The sequence below is a fragment of the Alligator sinensis genome, unplaced genomic scaffold, assembly GCF_000455745.1.
Source record: "Alligator sinensis unplaced genomic scaffold, ASM45574v1 scaffold337_1, whole genome shotgun sequence".
Lineage (NCBI taxonomy): Eukaryota > Metazoa > Chordata > Crocodylia > Alligatoridae > Alligator > Alligator sinensis.
In genome coordinates, this window is record NW_005841927.1 from 2,345,776 (window position 1) to 2,357,900 (window position 12,125).

The window sequence follows — 12,125 nt, forward strand, 5'->3', positions numbered from 1 at the left end:
TGGACTGTTGGTTAGACCCAGTACACTTCTGTTTAACACCCAGTAAAGGCTTCGCCGTCCCAGTCACTCAGCCAGGACTACTCCTGCAAAGAAGAGACCGCAGAATCGGTTCCTTTGCTCAGCAGCAAGAACCTGGGAGACTCTGATCCTCCCTGCCACAGAAGCCATGTCCCCATGGACCTCAAGAGAACATCACCTTACGTTCCTCTAAAAATAGTATTTGCAACGTCAACTCCTGACCCTCGTTTCAAGGCCTCTCAAGGAAGGAGGAAAATATCTGAATGTCGTTTATAGCCAGCTACACAGAAGTTCTGAGACTGACCTGAGAGTTCAGTTTTATTTGCCAAAACGTTCCAGTTTCTAGCTATTTATAACCTGCAATGGGGGGCGGGAGGGGGGGGAGGAGAGACTTGAGAATGAAAAGTAACAGGAAAAAAAGCCTGTCAGATTAAAAAAGAAAAGAAAGCAAACATCAGGTCATCACCAACTGCAGAAAAAGTCATCCTACTTAATTTGCTGTTTCATCCTTATGCGTAGTTATTACTCAGAGACAGAAAGGAATAGACAGACACTGTCCAGTGTTTGGCTTTTATTGAGACATGATTTTCCTCTCTTTTCATATAACTTATCTAATTAAAATATTCATCTCCTTGGTTACCACAAAAAAAAACAAAACAAAAAAAAAACATAGAAAATTGTATATACACAGTTGGGGACCAAAGTACAAATGCAGGTCAGCATAACTCTCCCTCCTGCCCAGGTCACTCACCCCATCGCACCAAGGGGCACACAGGGAAAGGGGTAGTTCTGTTTGGTTCCTTTGCACGTAGTGTAGCACAGAACATTGCACAAGTTTAAAGACAGTGGGCGCTGAAAGAGACGGGAAATGGAGCAAGCGATTCCACTCTAGAGTCCGCTCAGTTTGTGTCTCAAAAAAAATGCTCTTCCTCCCTCACCTGAAAGTGCCCACCTTCTTTCAGCCCGGTAGATGTAGTGTCTTGACTAAAAGCAACAAAAAGCACCTTCTAGGGAAGAGGAGGTATGTGCTTGATCCTATGCAAACTAGAACTGGCTTCTCCTAGAAGAAAGCAGGCTCAAATATCATGGAGTTAGAGGCCACGATATTTATCTTTCCCCACCAAAACCAATGCCAAACTAAGCTAAAATACTGACACAAAATGGCAGAGTCTATAGTGAGAGAGAACTGGATTTAGTGGGAAGATGCACCCAATGCACAGCTAAAAAGTAGTACCCACAATGCTTTGAGCAACAGTTAGATGTGCATATCTAGGTCATTGCTAGGCAGCAATGCAGCAGGACCTAAAGACCTCAGGACCCTATCCATGGTTTAACTGCGGCTCCGCCAGGGCCAAGACATGACAGACTCCTGTTCCCGCCCACCCCCCAAAAAAAGCAGAAATAAATGGTAGCACAACAGTCAGCAGAAGAATATATATTGTTACCTAATTAAAAATACAGCAAATTAAATACAGCAAAAACGCAAGAGCAAGAAGGCATTATTTTTTACAGCACAACACACATTGAAATGCTGCACAGTAACATCATTAAAGCGTCGGAGACTTTAACGAGTTTACGGCACACAAGAGTCCGAGAACACTTTTCCAAGACCTTAAAAAAAAAGAAAAAAGGGGGGGCTTCTGGGATGCTCAAATACCTAATAGAAACCAAAACCAAAGGGAGCTTTCTAAAGCCCTCCATGGAGTACACATCACAGCAGTTTCCCCAGGTCAGCGCATACAGCCAAGTCCACTTAGCCAGTATTTTCCAACCAAAAGAAATACAAATCACATCCTTTGAACCACCACCACCTTCTTCCCTACCAAGAGAACAGAATGTCTGCAGAGTCACCGTTAGAGCAGCTGGATCCAAGAACAATTCAAACAGGGTTTGGAACTGGACAGTTCCCGTGTCTAGAAGTAGTCACAGAGCCAATTACCTGGTCCAACACAATGCTTGCAATATATTCAAGCTACTTGGCTTTTACAACAGATTCGGTCCTTACACTCAACTGCCTACCACAATAAGGCTTTATCACCTACAGTGACTTCTCAGGAGTGTCTCTCACATTAAACTGTTAGAAATAGCTACAACCACAGTGAGACCATTAGGTTTACCTGAAATCACACTCACAATGCATCACCTGGACCTTCTAGCATCTTTATCCAGGGTTGCCTCCGTGGAGGAGCTGCACTCCAAAGTCACCCTTCTTACTTTACTACCAAAGAGGCTCTTCAGACAAGTAAAACCTTCCCCTTCCCTTCCAGTGCTATGATTCTTCCCAAATATTGGACGCAATCAAGTGTTCTGAACTCAAGCTATGAAGTTTGCGCTAAAAACAGTCACCTTCCTCCCAATCAAGTAATTTTATTTTAAAATACAAGGCTAAAAAACATTGCTTTTCTCAGCAATAGTTTACAGGGAAAGGGGTAGATTAAAGTGCCAGCGTTTAGAATCAGACAAGTCCTTTCCAATGCCGTCTGATGCTTGGGGAACTCAATAAAGCGACTTCCTTCTGCTGGAAGGAAACTCAACCGGTTCCTTTATTGGTATCTTTAAAACCATGTTGGCTCCTGGAAGCAGAGCCAAATCTAAAAAACTCAGAAAGGAAGGATTAAAACGTCATTTTGTACACAGTCTGGGTTTTCTCCTAAAGAATTCTTATGGTTTTCCAATGACCAACAGGAGAAGACAGCAGAGAGGTCTGGAAGAGCCCTCAGCCACCCTGCAAAGGCAGAAGCATCTGTACAAAGAAATCTACAGTAACATCAGGAGAAGAGTCTGAGCGCTGGGATATATCAACATACTCGATGAGCAAATGAAACCTCAGGACCAACGCATCCTGCCAAAGGGCTGATGAGTGCACTGGCTTCCAGCATTGCCTGTTCCCCAGAGATTTCAGGTGGGACTTCACATGTCATGGGTAACAACTCAAGATGAAAATCTCCCTTTTGTAACAGTGTTCACTAAGAGAGATGTCATGTCTTTGGGAAATGGGCTGGGCATCCTTCTAGGGGAGGAAGAGGGAAGATGACATCAGAAATGACATCATAAATAATATTAGAGTGCACGGGTGGGGGGGGAGTTGCAGGAATAGCAATTAAAACTATGTTATCATTTATTTGAGAGGTTAAATAGCAACATCAGTCTCTGGACTTTCCATTTGCAGCAGGTGCCAAGATTTCACATTTTTCTGATGGGTTTTAAAATGCCAAATGCTGGACTTTGGACAAACCAGGGCTAGGACAGGGGGACAGGAAAATGCAGAGGAAGGGACCAGAGGGCTGGCCTGGAAAACACTGTGCTGTCATCTTGTGCAGGTTTGTAAGCCTCTAACAGCTCCATGGAGGTCATTAAGGGAATGACTAGGCTCCTCGGGTGCCTTCCCTCCCCTTCCCCTTCAGGGCCACTCCCCCACAGCAGAAGGATTCCCAACTCTGTCCCAGGCAGCTTATCTCCGAGAGAACCTGTTTTTGAAAGCTTTGATCGTCTTTGCCATCATGGGTGCAATTTCTGCAACAAAGGAAAAACAGTCCAGCGTCAGCAGCCCTACAAAGAATCAGAGCACCCTCTACCTTGCTCTCCCACAGGGTGCCATTAACGTCCCTGTAGCATGGGTGGACAGTCACAGTCACTAGAGGACAAGAAGAGACTAGGTGAAGACTAGAAATGGCCCATACAGAGGCAAGGGATGGAGGGGGTTTGCCTTGGAGCCTGGTCTGCCCTGGGCTCCATGCAGGACTGCAACACTTCACTGCTAAATCTGAGACTGAAACGCCGTAGCCATTATCCACAGCACCCCTACTGGTGAATGGGTTGGGCACAACGTACAGGAATTCAGTCAATCCGTATCAGTGGGGTCAATACAATCATGGCTGTGAAGCGATACTGGAGACAGCAATTAAACCAATTCCTTTCCCCGTTTCCCCCATTTCTCAAGACCCCTAAGCCCCCTCACCACCCTTCTACTCCTCCCCCCCACCAACATCATCTCCTCTGCAGCAATCTGAGAAAGGTAGAGGTGGTAAAAAGTGATCAGAGGGGCATTGGGAGGGAAAAGCCGTTGTCAACACCATCGTGAATGACCACGGCTGAATGTCTGCACTACTCACTCTTCACTGGGGGTTTCCTGGGGTCGTAGCCAGAGGAGGTGCTGCTCAGGGATGGACCGGAATGGGCGCTGCTGGTGCTGGGCCCGTCGTATGACTGCTCCTCACTCACGTGGGACTGGCTTTTGCTGGGCGTGTAGAGGACTGGTTTTATCCTGAAACACACAGGCCGTACAGTCATTCTAGTGCCATTCAGACAAGTTCAAGCGACAACCTCTCTCCCCCCACATCTCCACCTTGTAGCTTGCATTCAGCAGTCCCACATATGCCCATGTTTAAACAGAGGGTCTGAGGCAGCTGCAAAACTTACTGAGAATGACTGTCCGAGTCTATGCTTTCTGAACTTGTTTTAGACTCGAGGCGCCCCTCAGTAGATGCCAGTTCTTTGTATTCACTCATTTTTGGACTGCAAAAAGTAACAGTAAGTCTTCCGTTGTAAAGAACTCAGAGACCACACCGGCTCAGCATGTCTTGAAGTCTCTGGGTTTATCTTGTGAATCGTGTTTGCACACCTAACAGTGCTAATAGTGTGGCACTCTGCATCATCATTGAAAGGACCTCAAGGCACCCCAGGGTGTCACAGCACTCTGGTTGAGAATCATTGGAATAAGGTCTCAAACCATGGGAAAGGTACAGAACGAGGTTTTACGATACAGGTCTGGGCCGTTATTATTAGGCAAGAAGCTTAGTGCGTGTGTGTGCACATGTTCCTGTGTTCCACAGAGGACTAAAGATCAGCTCCGGCAGTCTGTACCTGCATCACACCGCACCACATTCCCCAGAAGATTGCATTCCCCACTGCTTAAATGTAGATCTAAAGCAGAACCTGGCAGCTCTCAAGCTGAATGTGCATAGCAACATGATGGAACAGCCACACAAGGTGCTTTACAAACAATTCGTCTTCAGGGAACCAGGTGTCATGATCCCCCACGTTACAGATTAAACAGGCTCAGAGGATAACCAACGTGCCCAGAGCAAGTCAGTCTTGGAGCTAGGTTAAAACCAGTCCTCAGGCTGGTGCTCAAACAGATCATGTCCTCCACTACAGGCAGCTTGGATCAGATCCTGACACAGTACAGTGTCTACCAAGTAAAGTTCTAATAATAAAAGGTTAACCAGAAAGGCTTTCTGCCTGCCCAGGCCGTGCTGGGAGCTTCCCACGTTTCTCCTGTCAGAGCTGATAACTCTCTGCCTTGGTTCAGAGCTGGAGAACTTGGCGGGCAAGAAAGATGCTTGCCTCTTGTTTCTGAATGGCTGGAACATTCAGCCTCTGCTGCCCTGTAATCACAGCAGGATCTGTAGGTTGTGGAGATGAGGACATTTTTGCGGGTTCAGAGGCCCCACAGGAACTGGGGTGAAACCTGCTGAGGTTCCCCAGGCAGGCAAGCAGTAAATTAGAACTTACTTTATCTTCTCTGGCACAAGAGTTGCTCCAGTTCCAAACTTTTCCTGTCTTCTCCGCACGTCCCGAGGGGGCTTTGCTGCTGAATTGACGAATGCCATCTTGGCCACCCTGCCTGCAGGGAAAAGGGAAATACATCATTTGGGCCCAGCTGTAAGGTGTTTAGTCACAAGACAGCCAGCCACGTCATACCCACAAAGGTCCAAGCTACATCCTCCCACCATCTTTCCCTTGCACGGGGCAGAGTCCCCCTCTTCTAGGCCAGAACCCCTCTAGTGTCACATGTTAGAGCGCAAACTCTCCAACCTGCAATGCCCCATCAGCTTTCTTCAGTCCCAAACTGAAGGACATGCTCCAGGAATGCAGAGTAAAGCTCAGCCTCTACAGCTCTCTGTGCCCCTGCAGAGAGCCCAGCCAGACACTTATGAGTTGCAGAAACTCATCTCCAAGAGGAGCCAAAGCCCAAAGTCATTCATCCAAGGCCACCACCCAGACAGCAATCACGTGGTAGCTCCCATCCCAGGCTGGACTTGAACTGGCTGCAGAGAGGGAGTTGCGCCTCTTCCCTCAGCTCACTCCAGAGAATCATGCCTTTCACCCCCCGACCCCTGGAAGCTTTCACAGCTTCGTCCCTCTGCAGCCTCGGCTCTACCTTTGGGCTTGTTGGCATGTGCTGAGCGGATATTCTGCGTTAACATGAGCAGTCGCTGCTCCCGGGCATCGTGGAGCCGTAGGTACATCTCCCGCCAGGACTCAAACTCTTCCGGCTTCTCTTTCTTGAAGTCCCGGAGGCAGTGATTCTGCCACAGCTGATCTGTGTCCTCAATTAAGACCTGGAGACAGGCCCACAAAATCTCTCAAACATATATTTTTCTGGCATGGTCTCTAGAAATCACAGGCTCAGACCTCTCAACCCATTTCACCTTATCTGCTCTCCTCTCTCTACAACACTGCTGCTTGTGTCATCAGGCAGTCAAGAGGGCTGGCATACCCCACCCACCTGATGCCAGCAGTCAAGGACCTGACTTCTCAGAGGTTCAACTCAGCTCCTTCCCTTGATCAGGCCCATCCCAGTGTCCAGGCAGGATGTGCCTCACATCACAAAGCAGGAGCCTTATGCCAAGGGTCAGCTGTTGCTGTGGCCTCAGTACAGCCCTGCTCATATTCCCCCCAACCCCCATCTCTCATCATGCAGCACTAGTCCCTTGACTACTCTGGAGTAACAGCCCAGCAGTACCAGGAAGTCAGCTAGGAACTACATGATAGCAGAGTGACCCAAGCTACCAGGAAGGCACTTCTTAAGTGAAAAAGCAGCCATCATGCAGCTGATGTGGAGGGAAGGGTGTTGGGGGCCGCACGTGTCACTGTGCAACAGGAATCTTAGAAAGCAGCAGGAGGCGAATGCATTCAACATTCATAAGTTACACTGTGGACAAAAGAGGAGTAACAGTGGCACTGCTCTTTCTTCTGACTTCCACCCCAAGGATCACTTAGTGGCAGCCAGTGCCCGACACAACCATGCAGGCAAGGGGCAAGCCATTTCCAAGCCTTAGCAGCCTGTGCTACAGCTGGACATCAACAGGAGAGAGAGAGTAGATGACCGGCATCGCCCACGGAGTGGCTGGACCACACAGTCCAGACTCCTTGGAGCTCAAAACTTCCCAGGATCCTTCTCCCACCCCCGGAGGGCTAGAAACACTGACCAGGCATGACATTCCCTCCATGCCCAGCCTCCACCTCCAAGCCAGGAGACACTCACATGGTTACACTCCTCAATGCGGTACAGCTGCTCAGGGGTGCACCTCTCCAATACTGGTTCCAGCACCGTAAAAGGGACACCGCCCACTTCATAGATGGCTGTGAGCAAAGAGACACACCAGGTTACTTCTCGCGCTCCTTTTACCCCCCCAGCAAAATGCCTGCTGAGTTTGTTAGACACAGACGCCTGTGGCCACACTGGAAAGGCAACAGAAGGCAGCAATTGTTAAACAGACTATGGCAATGCTACACAATGCAAGGGGAAGGAAAGAGAGCACCATTTCCTGCAGTTACTGCAGGAAGAAATCCAAGTGGTTTGTTGGAACAACACCCCTATCGCTGTCAAACACTACCATGGCATCTAATGGTCAAAGCTCAGTTACATTCCCAGTCAGCTCAGTTCTATGCCTTGTTTCCCCACAGTGCAGCGCTTCCTGACTGACAGACAAAAGCACCAGACACCAGTACCTGCAGCCCCCTGGCTGCTTTGAAGGACTCCCATCCAACCATTCCAGCTTAGCACTTGGTAGATGCATGGGAGCAACACCTGACTCTAGGTATAATAAAGTTAACTGCAGTTTACTACAAAATCCCAATAACCAGCAAATTGCTGGCACTGATATTTAGAACTAGCTCAGAAGGAGCAAGAGAGTTCATCAGGTCACCACCTTTAAAGCAGAGCAAGGGAGGTACTCACAGTCGATGTTGTTGCTGAGGACTCTGATGCACTGCTCGTACAGAGACATCATTTTTGGGAGGTAGCTGCTTTTAGAGCCCGAATACACTTGCATCTTTGAATTCAGCCTGCGTCCCGTAAACCCGGACTCATTCTCCTCAGTGGGGGAGGACACTGCTGTGGGCACACGGGAAAGATGACACACATGCAGCGTTATACTTTCATCTGAACACTAAGAGCAGCCTCGGTGGATCAGAGCAGTAAGAGACAGACCGTGATGAAATACAGCTGGTCTGAAGTGCATTGGAGGCCAGCTGAACCAAGCTGGTGAAATGGTGGAAAGGCCTCTACCCATGCCTGAAAGGAGCCATGTAGTCAGGGAAGGTCTGTCAAAGCTTGCTTCTCAGAATAAGCCACCTGCTAGAGGCTCATGAAAGGATCTTCCTAATCCCGCTTACCCCAAAGTATGAGAGAGGATTCTACTCTCCTCTGAAGCATCAGGTGGACCACTGCCATAAGCAGAACACTGGATCCAGCAACTGAAGCCAAGTCATGCAGGGCAGTACTGTGTGGAGGATATACTAGATACTGCACAGAGAAGTGAAGCCAAGTAATACGGCCCACTCTCAGCCCACCCCCCATTCTCCTCCCCTGCCCCCCAACCAGCCACAGTTCTGTTCCATTCCCATGCTCTAAATGCAACATACCTTTTCTTTTCATCTGGGGACAGGGTATCGATTCGAGAGAGGGAAGGGGGCGATAATTGGCCTGGATCGGGGGCAAGGGGATGTCTGGTAACGTTGGCACCACATCAATGGGGATCTGGAGGATGAGAGAGTGTGTTCACCACTGAAGACAGACCCCAGAGTTCAATCTTGTCATGCACAAAAGCTGGTAGGGAAGGAGGAGGCCTGGAAGTGGGGGCGGGTATTAACCTTTTTGTTTAAATAAAACCTACAGGAAGAACAGCCTATAAAAGGCAGGAGAACGCCAGGAAGAGGCCATGGCCTCACTGCATTAAGATGTCAGGGTGGAACACGAACAGGCCGATCCTCCTACAGCCTCCCAGCACTTCCCCAACACGCGGCACTCATGACACACAGTATGGACACACATATATTTGGAGCCATTTTAAAGGGGGAGTGTGGGAAACCCTTGTCCTCCCATCCACATGGGAACTGTTGGGTTCTAACAGCTAGGCCTGGACAAGCTGGGAAGGAAAGAAACGTAGCAGGACTGCTCCCAGTTTAAGGCTGGCTGAAGCAATGTTAAAAGTTGGGGGAGTTTTACTATGTTTTTATCACATATAACTTAAAACATAACAGCTGCTGTGCATGCTTCACCAGCAGCGCCCCACTTTTGGAAGGGCTCCAAAACACAGGTGTGTCCATAGCCACAAAGTGCCATGTCAGAGAATCACAGAGCAGTAGGGCTGGAAGGGACGCCCAGACGTCATCTGTCCAACTGCCTGCCTAAGGCAGGACCATCCCCGTCCAATGAGCTAGGTGAAAAGCTGAGTATAGGACAGAAGGTCTTGCAACATAACAGCACCTGGAACTCTGCATTAGAGAATGTGGTCCCACATGTGAGGGATCAAAGCCCCAGACACTGGAAGGACACCAGCCAGGAGACTGGCCCCCTGCAAAAGCTCAGTCTGCTACCACAAAAAAGGTGTAAAGAAACCCCAGTCCCCTGCCCAACAGGGAAGGTGTCACAACAACGCCATACTTGGTTCACATGCAGTCCCTCAGCTCTTACCCTCGGAGGCTTGGAGGCCTCGGACTGCTTCTTCTCCGACTTCTTTCCACTTGCCTGCTTGTGACTCTGGCCCTTTCGGCTCGAGTCTGAGCTCTTGGTGCTGGCTTTGGACCCATTCTGTTTGCTGTGCCCTCTGTCTTTCTCTGGAACTGAGCCAGAGGATTTGACCACTTTTTTCTTCTTTTTCTGGGGCTGGTCGTAGCTGAGGTACGACTCAAAGGACATCGTAGGCTGTTCAAACTCATCCTCCATTTCCGCCTCCCCAAAGCTTGAGAAACCTACAGATTTTTTGTCCGAGTTTGAGGCTTTGAGTTTGCCTTCTGTAGTCTTTAAGCTGCTTGAAAGCCCCTTCCCTTTGCTCCTATTTGAGGAGTCACCCTCAGGTTTCCGTTTCTCCCGGTCCGCACTGGATATCTCCAAGTTTGGCTTGGCCTTATCTGTTTTGGCCTTTTCAGAGTCCCGGTGTTTTTGCTTCTTAACATGGTTGTCCAAAGCCTCTTCAAAGTGTGGCTGTGATTTCTCCTTCCTGGAGCTGCTCCCCTCTCTGTTCTTCTCCTTCTTGGTCCCATCTGAGGTCCTCTGCTTCTCCTTGCTACCACCTGCTGAGGGAGCCTCTCGAAACTGCTCCTTCAAAGAGGCCTTGTGCAGTTTGTCTGGGCTAAAAGTCAAGGTCCTCTCCTCCCCCTTGGCATCAAGGCGCTGCTTCTCTTTGTGAGAAGACTTGTGCTCCTTGCTCCGACTCAAGTTCCCTTTGCTGTGGGATTCCCCAAGGTTTCTCTCAGGGTTCCCCAATGATTTGTCCTGAAAGCTGTGGCCTTTGCTGGCTTTTGGATGAAACACTGTCTCCTCCACCTCGTGCTCCTCACTGGCATAATGATCCATGTACAGCTCCTGAGGGCTCTCACTGGGCTCAGGGGACACAGCGTGTCCATAGTCCGAGTACTCCTGATCCGAGGAGTGTACTGGGGAAGCTCTGCCCCAGCTCTTGCCCTCCTGGCTGCCATAGCTGATGGTTTGATGGGCTCTCTCAGGCTCAGAATACCTTTTGGACTTCTTCTCTCTATGGTTTGGACCATACGACTGACTGCAGGAAGGCTGGAAGGCTTCTGGATAGTCATGCTCAGCTTCTTCTTCCTCTTTTGGGGAAGGTTCTCGCTGTCTTTTCCTTGAGCTATTCCTCTCGTAGTCACGCTCTTCAGAATCTAAATTATTCCTAGGAGGGACAAAGATAACAATTAGACCAGTGGTTCTCAAACCTTGTTAGACTTGAGGCACCGCTCAGAAAGGGCCAGCCCTTAAGTTTTTGCTTATTTTTTTTTTTATTTTTTTTAACTACAGAACAACAACAGAGCAATTTTGTGGTTGCGAAGAACACAGAAACATTCTGCCCTGCTATGGTCTTTCTAACACTAGAGATTCCTATGGGAAATATCTGCGTTTAACATATGAATCATGTTTGCACACTTAATGCTAAGAGTGCACGGCACCACACAGCACCCTGGTTGAGAATCAACTGAATTAGACTAAAACCCACAGGCAAAAGACAGCTACTTCCACAAGATGATATGGATGGAGGCCAGACAGACAGGGGAGGGGGCAAGAAAAGAACATCTGGGGGTTCAATATGGTAAAGAGTTGCACTGGTGACTCTTCCTTGCACACAGTTCACAGACTTAGTACAAGCTTCCCTGACACTTTACTGGGACTGAAGATTTCCCAACTCACTGGGCAAGAGAGTGTGCGGGGAACACTGCGCATGCCAGACTGCAGCAGCCATTTGAACCCTGACTCCCAGTACCAGGAGGACTCATTTATTTACTCCAGGCCCCTTCCCCCTGGACCCAATACAGAGCTGTTCCTACAGCACATTTGCTAGTGGTAGCTCAAGGGTTAAATTTTCACTGCAACCATTTTCACTCCTGCAAAAAGCCACTTCCTCTGCCTTGTGCCTAGGGCTCCCCCTCCCATTTTACAGTATTGGGGAAGTGAGAGGCAAGGGCTGGCCCTCTTTAGCAAAGAGGCTTTTTAGTTATCTACGGTTAATCTCTCCATCGTGCTAGTTTCCTGGAAGTCAAACCTTTCCTCTAGCAATGATTGCAGCAGTCAGCACTGCAGAGCCCTCGACCAGCCCCAGTCAGGAAACTTACTTCTCCGAGGCAGCTTTGTGCAAAGCCATCACTTTTGCATACCGAGTTTCTCCAGGGCCTCTGCCTATTTCTAAGGTCGCAGATGCTAGCATCTCCATCACCAGATGCAGCTAAGCTCATACAGCAAGGCAGAGGCCAGCTGACTTACCGTTCTACTTCCTGTGGGGGTGGCACCAGCTTCTTCCACCTGGCTACTAGGTTCTTGGCAAAGTCTCCAACCAGCTCATGTTTTCGTAAACCATTCACAGTTTTCCCTA

At 48.9% G+C, this 12,125-nt stretch overlaps 1 protein-coding gene across 1 annotated transcript in view; it reads right to left on the reverse strand.

The window, feature by feature from the left end:
* Nucleotides 1–574: 574 nt before the first annotated feature.
* Nucleotides 575–12,125, reverse strand: part of ELOA (elongin A) — a 19,130-nt gene continuing 7,579 nt past the window's right edge. Inside the window, exons 4-13 of the mRNA XM_014517855.2 lie at nt 12,017–12,122; nt 9,722–10,934; nt 8,671–8,785; nt 7,985–8,140; nt 7,289–7,386; nt 6,182–6,362; nt 5,533–5,644; nt 4,438–4,533; nt 4,131–4,282; nt 575–3,531 (exon numbers count right to left, since the gene is read on the reverse strand). Of these exons, the coding sequence (XP_014373341.1) occupies nt 3,470–3,531; nt 4,131–4,282; nt 4,438–4,533; nt 5,533–5,644; nt 6,182–6,362; nt 7,289–7,386; nt 7,985–8,140; nt 8,671–8,785; nt 9,722–10,934; nt 12,017–12,122 (2,291 nt within the window). The 3' untranslated portion in view covers nt 575–3,469. The remainder of the gene's footprint in view (nt 3,532–4,130; nt 4,283–4,437; nt 4,534–5,532; nt 5,645–6,181; nt 6,363–7,288; nt 7,387–7,984; nt 8,141–8,670; nt 8,786–9,721; nt 10,935–12,016; nt 12,123–12,125) is intronic.